The sequence below is a fragment of the Eretmochelys imbricata genome, chromosome 2 (assembly GCF_965152235.1).
Source record: "Eretmochelys imbricata isolate rEreImb1 chromosome 2, rEreImb1.hap1, whole genome shotgun sequence".
Taxonomy (NCBI): domain Eukaryota; kingdom Metazoa; phylum Chordata; order Testudines; family Cheloniidae; genus Eretmochelys; species Eretmochelys imbricata.
In genome coordinates this window covers 85,081,160-85,100,213 of record NC_135573.1, presented here as the reverse complement: position 1 = coordinate 85,100,213, position 19,054 = coordinate 85,081,160, and the positions used below count along the sequence as shown (strand labels likewise).

General features: G+C 42.4%; 1 protein-coding gene across 2 annotated transcripts in view; it reads left to right on the top strand.

The window, feature by feature from the left end:
* Nucleotides 1-19,054, top strand: part of DLGAP1 (DLG associated protein 1) — a 196,941-nt gene that overhangs the window by 163,444 nt on the left and 14,443 nt on the right. For both annotated transcript variants that reach the window (XM_077809053.1, XM_077809054.1), the window contains exons 6-7: nucleotides 8,566-8,657; nucleotides 18,416-18,837. In XM_077809053.1, coding sequence (XP_077665179.1) covers nucleotides 8,566-8,657; nucleotides 18,416-18,837 — 514 coding nt within the window. The remainder of the gene's footprint in view (nucleotides 1-8,565; nucleotides 8,658-18,415; nucleotides 18,838-19,054) is intronic.

The window sequence follows — 19,054 nt, the reverse complement described above, 5'->3', positions numbered from 1 at the left end:
TCTGGGTGTTTCCTGTGAAAATTCTCAACCTGTTCAGGGGTGTAGCAAGCTCCCAGGACTGTTCTTTGGGACCATAGCTGTCCCATTCTATGAGGTACCGCAGCCTGCCTAATTTCAATCTGGAATCCAATATGGCATGGAATTCACATTCTTCATGGTCTTGAACCGGAACTGGCAGGACGGTGGCTGTGTCTGGTTGGGGAATGGGTTTTCAATGTATGGCTTTAGGAGGGAAATATGAAAGACAGGGTGCAGGCTGAGAGACCTAGGTAAATGGAGCTTGTAAGTAACAGGATTGATTTTCTGACAAATTTGATACGGTCTGAGGAATTGATGGTCTAGTTTGTGAGATGGCCTGTTTGTGTAGAGATTTTTGAAAGATAGCCACACCTTTTGGCCTACTGGAAAGGTTGGTGCTTCCTGTCTTTGGTGGTTTGTGTGCCATTTTAGGCCTCCTTAGCATCCTCAAGGCCCTTTACATCTTTCTGACAGTGGTGAATCTGCCGAACCAAGTCTGCCCCTTCCAGCTTCAGGGAGGCTGTCAGTAGCACGGGGTAGAATTGGAGGTGGAAACCACTGGCACAGTTTAGGGAAACTGCACCTGTATCTCCTCTCAGGGGTTCAGCAAGAGTACCCACTCTTGGCTTTCAGATCCCCATCTGTTGCCTCTCTTGGATAGAGACAGTGTCTCTCTTCTGACTCAGGTATATCCAGGCTGGATAGTTACCTTGTCTTCACTGTACAATTCCCCTCAAAGACAGGTTGCCCAAGGATACCTGTGTGCTTTCTCTTGAGAGATGAATAACAGTGAATCTGCTACAGCTGTAAGTTACCCCACAGCTCTTTCTAGGCAAGCCTACTTTATTCTTAAGGTACAAAGCGTTACAGAGAAAACATATTAAAAAAATAGAAGGACCTAAACCCATTCTAATAAACTTACTAGAGACCATTCCAACTCTCACATGGTCTCTGGCAAGTGCACTCTTTTAATACCCCACCCTAGGGAATTCCTTGTGGTTAAAAGTTCATCATAACTCCAGCTCAGAACAGGCACACTCATAACATGTTCAGTTTCCTTTTTTGTACAGTTCAGGGGTCTTTGAACTGGAGTTTCCAGAAGCAGTTAGTTTACAAAGGGTCTCTCTCCCCAGGCCATAACTTAGCAAAAGTTTTGCTCCACAGGGAGAGAATTTGCATTCCCTTCATCTCAAGGTATTTCCTAAGGAAAATCCCATATTCACCCATATTGTTCCAAAACGACCTTTGAACTTCCAGAAATTGCATTAATCTTGTTTTCGTTCTAAAGAAGTTCCATACAATCTTACAATAGTACATAAACATTTGCACTTGTCATACAGTGAACTCCAAAGATATTAATCCTAGTTCAGTAAGTTTTAACTTCATTCAGTAAAGTTTAACTTAATTCTATAAAGTTCAGGATTTTACAGGATATTGTCAATCCATCACACCTGTAATTGCAAAAAAAGGGGCTTTGCCCAGTGGAGGCATGGTCGGTGTTGTATGCAAATTCATCATAGAGGCAGGAGGTGGACGAGTCCTCTTGGTGATAGTTAACTAAACATCATAGATATTGCTAGGTTTCAGAGTAACAGCCCTGTTAGTCTGTATTTGCAAAAAGAAAAGGAATACTTGTGGCACCTTAGAGACTAACCAATTTATTTGAGCATAAGCTTTATGCTCGATTCACCTTCTCTGTCTGGCTAGTCATCTGGGGATGATACACAGAGGAGTGGACATTTAGTAACCGGAGGGCCTTGCACCTTAAGCTCAAGATGAACTGCGGTCCTTGATCTGATTTAATGCAATCAGGAAACCCATGGAGGCGAATGATATGCACTACTAGGAACTGAGCGGTCATCTTGGCTGAGGGCAAGTGGTCACAGAGGACAAAATGTGCCATCTTGGTCCATTGATACTGCCATGTAGCTGTTGGATTCAGGGGGTTCTACAATGACGTCCATGGTGACAGCAGCCCAGGGCCTGGATGGGGTTTCTGCTGTCACAGGGGTGCCAAGCAGCTTAGTGTGTGGTACCTTAGTATGGGTACACAGGTCGCAAGAGTGAATATAAACTCCAATGTTAGCCCACATTCAGGGCCACCAAAATAAGCAGGAGGCTGGACAATGGGTTTTGAGGCACCCAAAATGGCCTGCTAGGGGGGTTATTGTGATACAGTTACAGGACCTCCAACTGCAGAACGTATATGCAACCGTCAACATAAATTATTCTGTCCTGCATGAAATGTTGCCTCTTGGTCCTGATTCTTGATCAGTCTGGGGGGTCCATTCTAAAGCCTTCTGGGGCAAGGATGTACCCCAAAAACTCCAGAAGTTTGGTCAAAGGTATATTCTCTAATTTTGCATACAGGCCATGCTGTTGAAGTCTCTCCAGGACAGACCTAACGTGGCATTTGTGTTGCTCATGGTTTTCTGAAAAGTCAAGCATATTGTTGAGGTAGACTACTACATATTGGTCCAGAATTTCTCTGAACACATTATTAACAAAAAGAAAAGGAGTACTTGTGGCACCTTAGAGACTAACCAATTTATTTGAGCATAAGCTACAGCTCACTTCATCGGACGCATTGGCTGCATCAAAGCTTACGCTCAAATAAATTTGTTAGTCTCTAAAGTGCCACAAGTACTCCTTTTCTTTTTGTGGATACAGACTAACACAGCTGCTACTCTGAAACCTGTCATTATTAACAAAGTGTTCAAAGGTTGCAGATGCATTAGTTATTCTGAATGGCGCTACCAAGTATTCAAAGTGCCATAACGAGTCCAGAAGGTGGTCTTCCACTTGTACCCATCTGGATATGCACTAGGTCCAGTGTGGTGAATAATCCACACAGATTGCTCATGATCCAATAGATCTGAGATTATCTGGGAATATCGGTTTTGGTTCAACACGCAGTAATCAACACATTGCGTAAATTCAGTCATAACGGACCTTCACCCTGGGCTTCTAGTCAATGGGGCAGTTATAATCCCAGTACAGGGGTAGTGTGTCTACATTTCTTTTTTGAAAAATGTCATCATAATATTGTTATTTATCAGGAATGTGTGAGGCCGAAGCTGGGGTGGTCCCCACTTGCCAGCTGCCGCAATCTGGGATTCGTTCAAGGGAGGGATTGATGCTGCCTCCCAGATCCAACAATTCATTGCTGCCGATGCATAGGCAGATCCGTTGGCAATGCTCAGAAAATATGCTTAATTTCTGTTCCTGACAGAGACTGTGGGGGTTGTGCCATGCCAACCAGGTGACCCCCCAAGGATTATGAGGAAGTGTGGGGAACTAATCACATTGAACTGTATCACCTCTCAGTGGCCCTTGATTACAGTGTGCAGGGGCACGGTCTCCTGAGCCATCGGCCCCAAGGATAAGAAGGTTCCCGCTGTAGTTTCCATGAAATCTGGTCTAGGCTTCTGCTGGATGGGGATTCACAGGGCCTGGAGAGTCTTCAATCCACACGGTTGTCAGTTGCATCACTATCGATGAGCACAGCCTGTGGTGGGATCCACATGGCCTTGCCTGGAATGCGTAGCTGGATCTGCACTTGAAGATGCAGCAAGGACCCATGTGAGCCTGGATGGGGTCCCATCGGGAACTGGGGGGTCATTCCAAAGTATAGTTTCACATTTGTACCCATGCCTGGTCCCCGACAGGGCCTGGGCACATTCATTTCCCAATTATCTCCTGGTTGGCATCTGCAATGGGTACAAAGCATGTGTATGCCCTGGCTTGCCACAGTAGAAACATAGGTTGTTGCACCAATGTCCTTTTCCTTTTGGTTGGTGGTTAAGTGCCAGTATGTCAAGGCCAACCTGCGTGGGTCCAGGAAGTTGAGCCCAGGGATACTGTCTCAGGACATGGTCAAGGTGATGGCATAACTCCCCTCTTTTCTTCTCTCAACTTGCACAATTGATTGTCAACAGGGAAGGATAGGTTGATAAAGGCATCCAGGTTTGCAGGAGTTGGCATGTGGGCTAGCTTGTCCTTAACCTCCTTGCTGAGTCCTAATCAAAATTGGTGCAGCTGGACCACCTCGTTCCACTTGGCGTCCACTGTAAACTGTCAAAAGTGTTCAGCATACGGGGCAGCCGGCCCCTGTCCTTGTTGGAGCCTTATCAGGGTGTCTTCAGTTAGCCACCTGTGATGGGAGATCACCAAAAATCACAGAAAAAGACCACAGGAAGGTGTTCCAGTCCAGCATTGTTGGACTATTTCACTTGAACAAGGGAGAGACCCAGTCCAGTGCCTCACCAGTCAACAAACTGATTACTAGTCCGATCTTGGCCTGCTTGGCGGGGATGACACATAAAAAGTAGATGGCACCGGTTAAGGAATCCCTTGAATTTTTGGCGGTTTCCATCAAGGCATTTGAGTCAAGGCCCCTGTTTGAGTGGTTGAGCCACCATTCATGCCTGGAGTGTAACATTCTTCTCTTGCAAGCAGCCCACTAATTCGCAGAGGGCTTGGTTTTCTGCTAAAAGTTGCATCACCTGAGCCCACAGAGCATGAACCTCGGTCTGGAGACAGACGACCTGCTTCTGTGGATCTGGTGCCCTGTGTGGTGTGCTAGGCAGCAGGAGGCCCATCCCTTCCATCTTACTACTGGGGCATCATCTGATCAGAGACAGTCTGTGCAATCTATTACAAACTGGGTTATGGGCAGTCAGGCCTAGCGGTCAAAGCAGGAATCAGGGACTGGGAAACAGAATCGAGGATTGGAACCAGACTCAGAGACCGAATTCAAACCCGAGTCAGAATCAGGAATTGGAACCAGATTACCTGGAGTGAAGGAAGGCAAGAGCAGAGCTGGGTTCAAGGCAGGAGCAAGGCTGGGACAGGTCTGGGACAAGGCGAGGAAACAGGGACAAGAAGAAGACAGCAGTGAAGCAGGAACAAAGCAGGGTCTGTATCAGCAACAAGTCAGGGATTGGCCTTGTTGCACACACAGCTTCCTGGGACTCCCTCCATGCTTAAATAGTAGCGCCTGAACCAATCAGCATCACAGGGGTGCTGCCATTCAGGTTTTCCATGGCTGGCACATCCTGTGGTGCCTCGTCTCCCAGGATTTACAGTGCAGTGATCTTGGCTGTGCTGTGGCTGCCAGGTGGTGGCATGGAAGTGTCAGTCACCTGGAACCCTGGACACCTAGGTTCTAGCCCACCAGGTCCGTACGCTCAGGGGTTTGGAGAGTAAGAACATGTCTACACTTACCGGTAGAGCAGCACAGCTGCAATCGATGCAGTGAGTGTCAATTTAGCGGGTCTGGTGGAGACACGCTAAATCGATGGGAGAGCACTCTCCCATCCATTTGTGTACTCCACCTCCCCAAGAAGCATAAGGGAAGTCGACAGGAGATCTTCTCCCATCGACACAGCGCAGTGTAGCCACCGTGGTAAGTGGATCTAACTACGTTGACTTCGGTTACATTATTCACGTAACTGAAGTTGCGTAGGTTAGATCAATTTACCACGGAGGTGTAGACCAGCCTTAAATTTCTGCAGCCCTTGAAAGGATGCAGCTTATTGCTTTCCTTGTACCCTTAGTTCCTCCCTACCCACTTGCTTGCAGGAGGAAGTATCTGGATATCTGGGCCTGTGCTCAGCACTAGACTTGAAACCAAGATCCAGATAGGCTGAGCAAGCTGGGGAGCCCTTAATTCTTCTTACTTTCCTAATCAGTCATATAAGGTGTAATGATGCTGGTTCTGGCGGGACCCAACTGAGAGTGCCAGTTTAGGACAAATTGCTTCAAGCAGGGCAGTTACAGCCCAAGGCTGGGGTTTTTCCACCTTTAAGGCAAACCAAACCAGCCAAACAGAGCAGACTTTGGTCTTGCCCCACTGGCTAACCACAAGTCACACAAGCAATTCCCTTAGACACTTCAGTTTCCCGGTATCACCACCAGTGCCACTTGTTATTGGGACAAATGATTATGAAAACCAATACCCCAGTAAAAGAAAAAAGGTTTTCTTGATCCCAAAGGACCAATCCCCAGACCCAGGTCAATATACAAATCAGATCTTACCCACAACTCACGCTGTTGCCAATCCTTTAGAATTTAAAATCTAAAGGTTTATTTATAAAAGGAAAAAGATATAGATGAGAGCATGAGTTGGTTAAATGGAATCAATTACATACAGTAATGGCAAAGTTTTTGGTTCAGGCTAGCAGCAGTGATAGACTAAACTGCAGGTTCAAATCAAGTCTCTGGAGTACATCCACAGCTGGGATGGGTCTTTCAGTCCTTGGTTCAAAGCTTCAGTGTAGCAAAGTTCCTCCAGAGGTATGAAGCAGGATTGAAGACAAGATGGAGATGAAGACAAGAAGACAAGATGAGGCATCAGCCTTTTATAGTCTTTTCCAGGTGTAAGGACACCTCTTTGTTCTTACTGTGGAAAATTACAGCAAAATGTAGTTTGGAGTCACATGGGCAAGTCCCTGCATACTTTGCTGAGTCACAAGGCATATCTGCCTTCTCTCAATGGGTCAGTTGTATAGCTGATGGTCCTTAATGGGCCATCAAGAAGGCTAGGCACAGCTGACACCAACTTGTCCGGGGTGTTACCCAGAAGCATAGCATAAATTTGAAATACAGACAGTATAGAGCCAATATTTATAACTTTAACTACAAAAATAATACATACATATAGACAGCATAATCATAACCAGCAAATCATAACCTTGTCTTCGACACCTTATTTGACCCCCTGTATAGAAGATTTGGTGCCACTACAGGACCTTGGTTGCAACAATGATCTATAAAGTCCCAGATTATGTCAATAACATCACATAAAGCAATGGCACAATCTAGCCCTGTGTCCCTCATTTCAGTGAACAACTTTACTACTGACAAAGAACATCCTACAGGGGAAAAAATTACAAAGCTAGAAGTAAAATTCTTGGAATAAAAAAAAAAATCTGCGAGGATCACATTGGAGGAAACCTGAATTGACAACAGTATTGTCAATCCTTAATCTAAAACGGCTGTCTAGGGGTCTCTCAATCCATTCTTAAAATAACTGTTGCTGTAAGTAAAATCCGTTTGAACTTAACACTGTGTTGCAGTAGCCATTAAGGGGAAATTTTCAAAGGCACAACTGGCAGTTGTTGTTTGTGCCTTTGAAATTTTCCCCTAAAATATTGACCTAAACTGATTGCAAGTAATTATATTCCTTATACAAAGTGTGAAAGGCATATTGAAAATACGGCGGGAATGTTAGTTACTTGTAAACCATAACAGTGTCCAGTGAATTTGTCTGTCTCAAGCAACAGTGTTGAGATGCTCCCTTAGACGGTTTGCGAGATACTGCACCGTAAACCTTTCACTGATCCAGGTCTACTACTCACCCAAATCTCAAATAATAGTAACTTTAGAGGGAAATTCAACCATTGTCAGAAAGAAGGAAACATTTTTGTGGCAGGTCTCTTTAATTTTGTTGTTGTTTTTCTTGCTGTTGTTAACCAGACCTTTGAAGCAGAGCTATGAAATGTCAGCAGTCCTGGTGTAGACAGTAGAATTTCTATTACATATATTTGTGCACACTGAGCAGTCCTTTACATCGTGAGTAATCCCACTAATTACAGTGGCACTAATTCCAGAGGAAGATTCTTCTCAACATGAGAAGACACACAGAGAAAGATAGGTTTCAGAGTAACAGCCGTGTTAGTCTGTATTCGCAAAAAGAAAAGGAGTACTTGTGGCACCTTAGAGACTAACTAATTTATTTGAGCTTATGCATTCGATGAAGTGAGCTGTAGCTCACGAAAGCTTATGCTCAGATAAATTGGTTAGTCTCTAAGGTGCCACAAGTACTCCTTTTCTTTTTACAGAGAAAGATGTTCGCTGCCCAATGCCATAAGAGTTTACAATCCTGCTGGGTCAAAGGAAAATCTCCTGTGATTGAATTTTAACTTCAATTTACTTTGTAAAGCAAGCCTAGCTAAATTAGAAAAGTCATATGAAGTCACTGAATATCTGCATGCATGAATATGGAGAGCAACAAAATAACACCATCAATAAAGAGCAGTTGATAGTTCTTTGAGTGCTCTGCATATTCCCATTTCTGTGTAATGCACTGACTGGTGCAGCGTCATCTCAAAGAACTTGGGTTACAAGTAAGTAACCTTAATTGTCTTTTAAACCTTGTATCTATAATAGTCAGTTCCAGAACCCTAACATTTAAATAAAACAAATTCCTTTAAAAATTTAATTTTAACATCACTTCACATTCACGTTAATTAAAGTGTGTTGTAGAATAACCAGCATCTGTAATACACTGGATAAACTTCATCTGCATTTTGAGAGTCCATCATTGACTTAATAAAAAAAATTAGCACAAAATACTGTTATTTGAATAACATTATAAATGTGCATACCATTTGGCACATAAACTATCTGAGTAGATGAATGTAGTTATGGTACCAGCCATGTGTGTATGTCCTTGGTAATTAAGACAATAATAAGTAAAGTGATTCAGCTGCCTTACTATCTTTTTTAAAAATACCTTCTATTTATATCTGGTTATTTCTTCAGGTTGATGACGCTGAAGAATCCACCAAACCAGGTGAAAATAAAGCAACCAGTAAGTTCCAATCCATAGGTGTTCAAGTAGAGGAGGAGAAGTGGTGAGTCAACATTCATTTGATCTTCTGAATGCACATGTACAATATTCCCTTTCATGCCTTAATAAAAATATCTCAAAGCAAAATCACACCAGTGAGACCAAATATCCAAGAGCCTGGCACGCAAACAGCATCCTTTTGAGTTTTTATAACATTTCGTATTTTAAAAAGTAGGTATGAACAAAGGTCCCTGAAGGTAAAGCATGTACATGTTTCCACAATTCATTATGTTCCTGTTTTACAATTACATTAAAAGTGATGCATGTTCATTAGGAATGTCATATTTTAAAAGGTATAAAAACATTTTCAAAATCTTTTCTAAAAGAATAAACAAACAAAATCTCACTTAAAAATAATATGAATCTTGCCATAGGAGACCATTTCTGTTGATATTATCTCTCTCAGTAAAACACTGTAGTCTGAAATCATAGGTGAATGGCAGCTGAGCAGAGATGTGTGGTCGTGGTCTGAACTCAGGACTGGGAATTAGGCTGGCCTGTGTTCAAATGTTGGATTTGAGACTGATCTCTGGAGGGATTTTGACAAGTCAATTAATTTGTCTGCCTCAGTTTCCCTATCTGTAAAAGATGGATAGTAATATTTTCTTGCCTATACTGTGAGGATTAATTATAAAGTAATATCTGTAAACCACTTTAAAAATAATACTGTGTTATTGCTCTGTTGACCAATACAGTGACAATATGTATTGCAAGTTTTGAAGCTGGTAGTCTAGAATTAAATGCACCATCTTGACGTTTGTGGGTACATGAGTACAAGCAAGGAGCTGGCTTCTTGTACATTTCATCCCCCTACTTGTTCACAAGAGGACAACAGATAGGTAATATGCAGTGTCGTTGTAGCCATGTCAATCCCAGGATATTAGAGAGACAAGGTGGTGAGAGAGACAGAAGTTGGTCCAGTAAAAGATATTATCTCACCTGCCTTGGTCTCTCTAACAAATAGGTTAAGCAGGGGATGGAGCTGAAGTGCATGAGTGCCTGCAATCATGATAAAATTCACCTCCTGGATTGGCTGTTGTTGGGTTGCTGTGCTGGAAAGTTGAGTATGATTCAGTGTTGTGTCTCGCTGATTTTTCAGGAATGGTAGGAGAGTTAAATGAAAAACATTATATACTTCAGAGAGCCATAAAATTTTGAGTAATTATCCTTCATTGAGATTTTTTGTAACCCATTGTTTTGCGACACCTAAAGTAAAACGTCAGTTTATAAAACCTGAATCTCTTCTAGAGTTGTTTATTAAATTAGTGCTTGAAATAAAAATAAAGAAACCCACCTCTGGCATTTATGCTTTTTTTCCCCCCCCCCCCCCGCCTGAAGTGCACTTCATCTCTGCGAAATTGCCAAAGTGACTTTTACCTTGTACATTTAATCTATGACCAACCAAACATGTAGGGCAAATCCTGATCCCTGCACAAACCTGACTCAGTGGGTTTCATATGAGGGTTGGGTGAGGGGCAGAATTTTCTCCTTCCTCTCAGGACATGGAGCACCAGCGGAGGTGCTCTACTGCCACGGCTGCAGAGGCGGACACAGTCCCTATGATCCCCTTTCAGTGGGGAGTTTTGGTTGGTTCCGTGGGCCACTCTGCCCAAAAGCCGCTGGGCAGTAACATAAAGAGCACTGTTAAGAACTGCTTCATTCCAGGCAGTGGGAGAATAGTTCCCCTGTGCAGACTCTCCATGATGGGGAACCCCCTCCCACCAGCAAATATTTGGTCCTGCTTTGAGAAGGGGGTTGGACTAGATGACCTCCAGAGGTCCCTTCCAACCCTGATAGTCTATGATTCTATGAACCACTTCCAGCTGGGGCCTGGCACTTTCCTACAGTCTGCAGGATTTGGCCCATTGACAGTAGTAGAGAGTGGGTCAGAAAAGTATTTAGCACTAATTTTCTATATTTGACTGTTGCACATTTGCTAAGATGATAACCAAATCACCTACATAATTGTTAAATAGACCAGCATGTCATTATCTTCTACCTGAGCATTTCTGTTGTGGTTCTAAAAGGTTAAGGGGACTTCAGGGGGGAAATCTGAACTGTAGTGACCTTATGCTGTTGCTAAGCAAGATCCTCATGAACTGTTAAAACATCTCTTTCTGGAAGACATTCCTTTACATACGCATCCTGAGCCTCCACCCCCCACTGCTTTTCTAGTGTTAAGTAAATTAGCGCATTTAAATAGGTGATGACAGCCACCCTACTCCTCCCCAAGCACAAAAGAAATAAGTGTCCAAAATAAGCCAACCACTGATAGTAAATACCTTACTTAAGCAGTATTCTTTCTGTTGCTGTTTTTATTGTTCTAGAGAGCAAAATCAAGAGATAGGATTTGCCTGTCAAGGTCTATACTGAGATAGCATTATTTCTGCATTACCTAAGGACAGCTGTGTTTTGGGATTTCTTGCTGATAAAGTTGAAGCTGCTGCTGTTTTGAGCAAAATGGCAAATAGTAATCCATCATGTACTTCCAGAAATGAACTGACTGATAAAAGACAGCAACCTAATAGTCAGAAAATGAGTGCACTCAAGACACAAAGGGCTTATCATCACAATTTGGATTCCTATGCCTTTTGTTAGCATAGGGGAGGACTTTTAATGAGTATCTCTTAAAGGATAGACTTGTAAATGGAGTGCATTCTTCCTGGCCCCAAACCACAACATCTGCAGAAACACAGAGAACTCATTTCAGATGGATACATGACAAAGAAATAAACCTGTTAAAGAAATCATCTTCCAGGGCACTGAAAGAAAAAATACAGTAGAAGACTGACTCTAAAAGGATAGATATATTAATCGAATCATTAATCAACGTATGTTGTGAAGCAACAAAATTGCACCAGCCAAATCAACGTATGTCATGAAGCAACAAAATTGGCCTCCCTCTGCATCAAGAGCCCTCCCCTATGGCATTCTACAAGGTCCATAATTTCTCAACCCTCTCTTTCATTCTATCTACTTTGTTCCCCTTGGTCATCTTACTGCGTGCTACCCTCAATCTTCACCACCATTCCATGCTGATGAAACTCATCTCTACATGTCTTTTTATTTCCTTAATGACTCCTCCTTCTTCACCTTCTGTGTCTGGACCAAGGAAACAGGAGGGTTTGTCTCAGTTTCTCCATCTCAATGTCTCAAAAAACAGAAGTGCTTCTTTTACAGAAGGGGAGCATCCTCAACACATAGCTCTATCCCTTCCATCTTCCTCCTCTTGTAGTGTCTACACTATAGTGTCACAGCTGCAGCACCATAGTGCAGATGCTTCCTACACCAACTGAAGGGGTTTTTCTCCTTGATGTAATAAATCCATCTCTCCAAGAGACAATCTTCCATTAACATAGCTGCATCTACCCCAAGAGTTAGGTTGACCTAACTATTCAATTCACCTAACTACTCATGGCATGAAATTTTTCACAGCCATGAGTGATGTAGGTTGTTCTAATTTTTAACTGTAGAAGAGGCCTCAGACTTCCATTCGCCTCCACTATATGTGACCTTTAATGCATCTTTTACTCACAGCTCTCTTCCTACACTACCTGTGTTTATAAATTTCCTCATCATTATCTCTGCAAAGTTGTCCATATTCAAAAATGCCTTGGGTCCAAATCTGTTATGCTTTTTATTCAACTCTGTGTCCTCTTTCCCCTTTATTATCATAACTCTTTCATACTGGCTCCCAAGCCCCAGCTCTGCAATGTCGCTCAAATATAGATGCCTTGTCCACCTTTTCACATGTCCAAAGATCATGTGTAACCTTATGAACTGGTTGCAGTTACTCATCTACCCCTCACCCTTTCCCACCCATCATTGCTAACTACATCCCCCCAATCCTCAGCTGACTCACTCATTTAAGGGGAAATTTCAAACCCTTGCTGTCTTCATTTTTATAGGCTGGATCAGGTTCATGGAGACTTATTTTGTGGTCTTTCATTTTCTCTACTCCTCTCCTGATCTTTCCGTTCACCTGTGACTCAATCTTCATCTGAAGGGACCACCTCTAAGGCTTTGTCTACACCAAATACTTGAATTGTTTGTGCTTCAACTACTTGTATCAAACCAATTGAAGCACAAGCTATTCCGTGCACCCACACTAGCCATTCTGAATTGGTTTAAGAGTTGTTCCACATCCTCACTAGTACTGTTCTAGACTGATTCAGCTGCAGTGCCCTCACCTGTCCCACTGCTCAATGGTAATTCCCTATCTCTGCGACCCTCACATTGTCCCCTCCAGCCCGATCTAGGCCTCCATGGTATCCCCTCCCTATCTTTATCCCTATGGTATTGCCATTCCCATACCTCTCATTCACATTCTAAGTTGATAACTATCATTGGTTCTTTGGATGTAAGCCTGTCATAAATGGCTTATTAGAAAGAGACACGCAGCCAGTGAAATAATCATAGTTGGTTGACCAAGAATACTGTCCTGGGGCAAAACAGGGGTGTTAAACACCCACATAAGTGCCTTCCCACCTTTCCAGGCCAGGGAAAGGTGCCCTCTTCCCCTGGATACACTTCTGCTCTGTCTAGTACATTAGATTTTATCTACTATGTACACCGAGACTCTTTCACATTAAGGAATAGTATCTCAGTTTTGGTTTGGGGGGTTTTAACCTACTAAAATAGAACAATAACATATTCTAAGAGGCTAAATTACAGAGCAAAATGTTTTCAGCAAAATGTGAAAAATTGACCAAGACTTCTACAATTGCTTTAAATGCTATGAGAAGAAAAGAAAGAGAGCCCTCTTTTTACTCTGGCTTTTATGAGTTTGTGGAGCACAATACTTCCTATGCTGCCTTTTTCACTTAGTATCTAATTTAGCTTAGATGCTGTTGCATTAACATTAAAACAAACTTACATGGGTTCCTTCTTGTGTCGCTTTAACCCAAAAATTAATCTGCCAGCAGATTATTGGATTTTATTGTTTTATGTTTGTAGTCTGTTGTTCCTCTGTTGCAAGTCAAACTTCTCAAATCTTAGATCTTTAGGTGAGAAATCTCCATCTGTACTTCAGCTAAGGTGCTAGGATTCATATTGACTTGGTTCTGATCTGAAGCATTGTCTGTCCCCACTTATTCTGTCAGTGGAAAACGTTTCACTGAACAATTCTAAAAGATCATAATAACATAGAACAACAATAGAGGAGTAGAAGAAAGATAATTACAAACAAAAGATTCCATAACCTGATAGCCCCGTTAGTCTATTACCTATATATGACATGAATCTTGAAGATATATGGTTCGGGATCCTGCCATTACAAGACACACATGTCAATGATATTGAATCTGCTAGCCTTTTCCACAACTTGCTTTGTTTAATTAGCATCACCATAACCTTGGCAGACAAGCACAATACAAGAAACAACAGAACCAATAGGTACGTAATGAAGCCAGTTGAAATTATTAGAAGTGCCTTTGTGAGTTGCCATCTGTAAGATGCTTTGGAACCTCTTGCAGTAGAAATGTAAACATGTTTCTCAAAAGGAACACAAAGAAGCAGCAGAGAGATGAATACTAACGACTGGCCCTGCTGTTGCTGTTCAGAACAGACACTGTATTGTGCCCCAGACTGGTTTATCCAGTTTGCGGTTTCATGGTTTTCTGCACTTAGGCCAGATATCTGTTGTTCTCCAAAGTTGTAATTATTACACCTTATGCCTGCAGGGCACAAACGAGCATGAAAGAACTGAATCTAAAAGCAGGGGAAGAGGCAAGTCCATGAGTTCATGTTTTTAGATCCTTACTCTAACCGTCAGCAATTTACGAAAGCTTTTTTTTCCAGACTTAACTAGTTGTGAATGCTCTGTATGCGTAAAGACATTGTAAACTTTGCACGTTAGCTGTAGAAACTCTCCTGCATTATTGTTGTTGTTGTTATATTATTATTTATTTGTATTACTGTAATGCAGTCATGTATGCAGCATGGAATTTTAATTGACATAAGCAGAGAGGTTCTGGATACAGATAGTAGTTTGTAAGAATAGAACATCTTAGAAATGGGTGGAGGACAGACGTTACTTTCAGGAATAAACAAATATTAGCTGAGGCAGTTTGTATAGGTATGTTCTGGGCACAAAGGCAATGCCTTCCATCTCCAGCCTTTTTCATGCAATTAATTTGTATTTCTTTGGGACAGGTCTACGCTAAGAAGTTAGGTCAACCCAGCTACATCGCTTAGGGGTGTGAAAAATCCACACCCTTGAGCGACATAGTTAAGCTCACCTAACTCCTGGTGTAGACAGCACTAGGGTGGATGACAGAAGCGCTAGTGATGGACCAGTCCTTCCATTGACCTAGTTAATGCCTCTCAGGAAGATGGATTAACTATGGCAAAAGAGGGAGAACCCCTCCCATTGCTGTAGTGAGTGTGGCAGTTTAAGCATAGACATAACCTCTGAGTTATTTAATTCTAACCTGATGCTGTATTCTGTTGACAAGTCATTTTTCTTCTGAAGGCAGATGCCTTTACTCAGTCCAGTGCCAAGAACAGTCTGTTAGGCAAGTATATAGCATTGTTCTTCTTAGATAAAAACAAAGGCAAGCAAAACTAGGCCATTCTCTTTTATATGTTGAGCGGAGTCTGTGTTTGGTGGCACCAGCTCATATTGAAAACACGAAGGATGTACTCCTGAAAGTTTTAAAATGTGGTGCCTCTGGCAATATATCGTCCTGGTAAGCAGAGCTTGATGTTTTCACACGTAGGATTTGTTGTATATTGGAAAGCCAGACTGTTAACTGCAGTTCAAAAAGTCATTCAGTTCGCACAGACACTAAGGAAGAAGCATATCAGCATCTGACTCGAGCTTGGTCTACACTACCAACTTACGTCAGTATAACTACGTCGATCAGCATAGATATACCAACCTTTACCCCTGGTGTAGACAGTGCTATGTCAATGGGAGGGCTTCTCCTGTTGACATAGCTATGGCCTCTTGGGGAGGGGGAGTACCTACGCTGATGGGAGAAGCTCTCCTGTTGGCATAGTAGCATCTGCACTAAGCACTATAGTGGCACAGCGGCACCCATGCGGCGCTGTAAGTGTAGACAAGCCCTAAGACACACAAACTGTGGTGAAGTCACAAGAGACCTCCTGAGGGGCCTGGGGAAGATGTGCTGTCCATATTAAAGGAATTGCTTTCCCCCATGATTGCTGTCCCAGGATATTAATTATCATTAGAAGAGGAATGCTTTTTAAAAAAAATTGTCTTGCTATCTGTGGATCCTGACTGAACAACTAAAAGGGGACTCTGTGTGTGTGTGTCTGCGTGTGCGTTTGTATATGTTGGTGGCCACTCCAGGAAGAGGGGAGTAATAAGAAATATAAAGTGAGAAAATGTGAAGAAAGAATTTTGCTTATTAAAGAATAAATAAATACCTAAAACTGAAGAGATCTGTCTACATCATATTTTGTAGTTTGTCAGTGGAAATGGAGCCTATCATGTAAAACTTTAATTGGATAACTGAGTTTTGCACCACCTAACAACCTTTTTCAAAACAAGTGCACAAAAGCAGCTGCTTCATTAAAAACATTATGTTGTATGATGTAAAAAAAAGTCTCTATAATTATAATAAGCTTGACAGATGCAGATAACACAAATCTGTTTTACTGAGAACACAACAGGTACCATTAACAATTTCCTGCAGAACCCTGTGTCTTGTTTTAGTATTGAGGAATCCCTCCCAACTCCCATTTTGCCTTGTTGTGCCTCTCTCAAAGCTTCATATCAATAGCCATTCTTCTTCTCCTCCAGTAGGATTAAAGAGGATTCTCTTCTAAGTCTGTCAGTGAGGCTCCTTGCCTGGATGATCGCTATTAAATGATGCAAGATTCTCCCTCACCATCCTCCCATCCATCACTCCACCAGGGATTAAATACACTTGACCAGATTTTGCTCTCAGTTACATATGGTAAATCTGGACTCACTCTTCAGTGGAGTAATAAGAAGAGAATGAAAATGAGAACAAATGAAAATGAGGTCTGAGTCCAGCCTAGTGCCTCTCCTGTATTCCCACCCGCTAGAAGGCTAGGCCTGAAAATAGAGCCATGGTCTTCGAAGGGTAGGGTTCAAACTGGGCTAGCTGACAGTAGCTTGGAAAGCAAATATTTTCTTTGAAAGGGAGTGAGGAGCAGGAGGCAATTGCCATCTTGTACTCCAGAATCTATGTTTACATTAAACACAATTAAGGGCTGGATTCCCCAGTACACTATTGCTGCTTTGCACTTCTCCCACAATAGAGCAGCGGTACACCTGGCTTAACTTTGGCTAATTAAGCAGGGAAGGACTCTGGCAGCAGTAAAAGGCTCTAGCAATGGTGTTTCCCCACTTCCTTCCCCTGCCAGACCCTCTTCCTCCCCGCAGTGAAAGGCTCTCACGGCAGAGAGCTGCTGAAGCCTTTCTCCACTACCTCCAGGCTGCTAGAGTCTTTCACTGACCCATGTAGCTACACACTGCAGTGTGAACACAGCCTGTTTTTCACTGCAGCGTGTAGCTACATGTACCATACCTCATCAACAGTAGTAGGTAGTATAGACTTAACCTCAGTCTGCCTCCTGCCCTGGCCTTTCTCTGACTCCCCATAGTTTCCTGTACTATTTCCTCAACACACTCCCCGTTTTTCCTCCCCCAACAGTCCCTGGTATCTCCATATTCTCCCATCTCCCTTACATGCTGACTAAAGGGCTGCTTTCTTCCCTCAGAGGAACCTGGCTTCAGCCCTATTAGAAACAATAGGAGACGAAGGCCATATTTGCTGAGGGAAGCGTCATTGTCATCTACAAATCTTAGGACATGGTGACCATCTTGCAGAGGGTAGCCTGTGGCTTTAGTCTGGCTGACAGTAGTGGGAGATGGTGGCCATTATGGATATGGGCAGAAGATTGTGATATTGAGGGAGGAAATTAGAAAATCCGAGAATCCCTTAAAAAAACAATATTGTGAGACTTGCAATACAATTATGAGAGTTGGCAATAATGACTTTTTGTGAAGAAGTAAATTAACCTATTCATGATTGAGATACATTAGAAATTAACATATAGAATATTTATGCCGAAAAGACTTTTCCTTACCTGTGCCTTCATAAAAATGCTTTATGTTATTAATTTGATGGTCATAGCTTATTGGCAATCTCAGCAGAGAGGCAAGGACTGAATGTACATGGACACTGAACTACCCTGGCACCTACAGGTGATAATATTGACCGGTGAAGCATGGTTTCTCACTTCTCCGGCTGTGCCTGCTTAGTGCATAGAGAACTTCAGGTCAAGATTTTCAGAAGTGACTAATAATTTTGGCTGCCTCAGTTTTTGGGAGCCCACTTAAGACATCTTAAAGGAAGTCTTAGTCAGAGAATGGAAGTTCAACACTTCCTGAAAATCAGGTTCCTTTAAAGTTTCTAGTCTAATTGGACACCCAAAGTCGATAGTTATCTCTGAAAATCTTGGCCTAGTCTCCAGGCCTGTCAATCCAAAAACCATCACAAACGCTAACTTCAAATCATAATTGGGGCGGGGGAGGGCGGGAAATGTTTGTTTTAAGAAAAAAATCTATGCTGATAAATATTATGAAAAAAGAAATCGGTCTTTCTATTTAAAATCTATAGCAGGGACTGGCATTCCCTCAGTCCATGCAAGGAGAGGCAGAATCTTAGAATATCATCTTTTATTGTATTTCCAGTTTATCATTGGGAATATTTATCTAGGACAATATCTTTAACACTAAGCATTTTGTTTTTATGTTCTTTGAAGCTTCCGCAGGTTTACGCGATCTAATAGTGTAACAGCAGCTGTGCAAGCAGACCTGGACTTCCATGAGAATTTTGAAATATCAGTGGACCCTCAGGAGGACAGTACATTCACTGGGCAAATATCAAGACAATATTCCCGAGATGCAAGCACCTCCACTGTTAGCATACAGGGGTCAGGAAACCATTATCATGCATGTGCAGTAGATGATGACTTTGATACAGATTTTGATCCTTCAATTTTACCCCCTCCGGATCCCTGGATTGATTCTATAACTGAAGATACTCTGGAGGCTGTTCAAAGGTCAGTTTGTCATAGAGATGGGCACTGGTTTCTGAAGCTTCTTCAGGCAGAAAGAGATCGTATGGAGGGCTGGTGCCAACAGATGGAGAGGGAAGAACAGGAAAGCAACTTACCTGAAGACAGTAAGTAACTGAATACAATAATATCACTGCTAGAAATAGTCATTTCAGACCTGATCCAAAGCCTGTTGAAGTCAGCAGGAGTCTTTCCATTGAATCCTATGAGGTCTGATAAGGCCATTTGCCATTTATCTGCACAATAATCAGATGATAGGCCTGGTTAGCAGCAGTGCCCAGTACCTGCAACTCCATTTGAAGTTGGGACAGCTCTGGAAGTCAG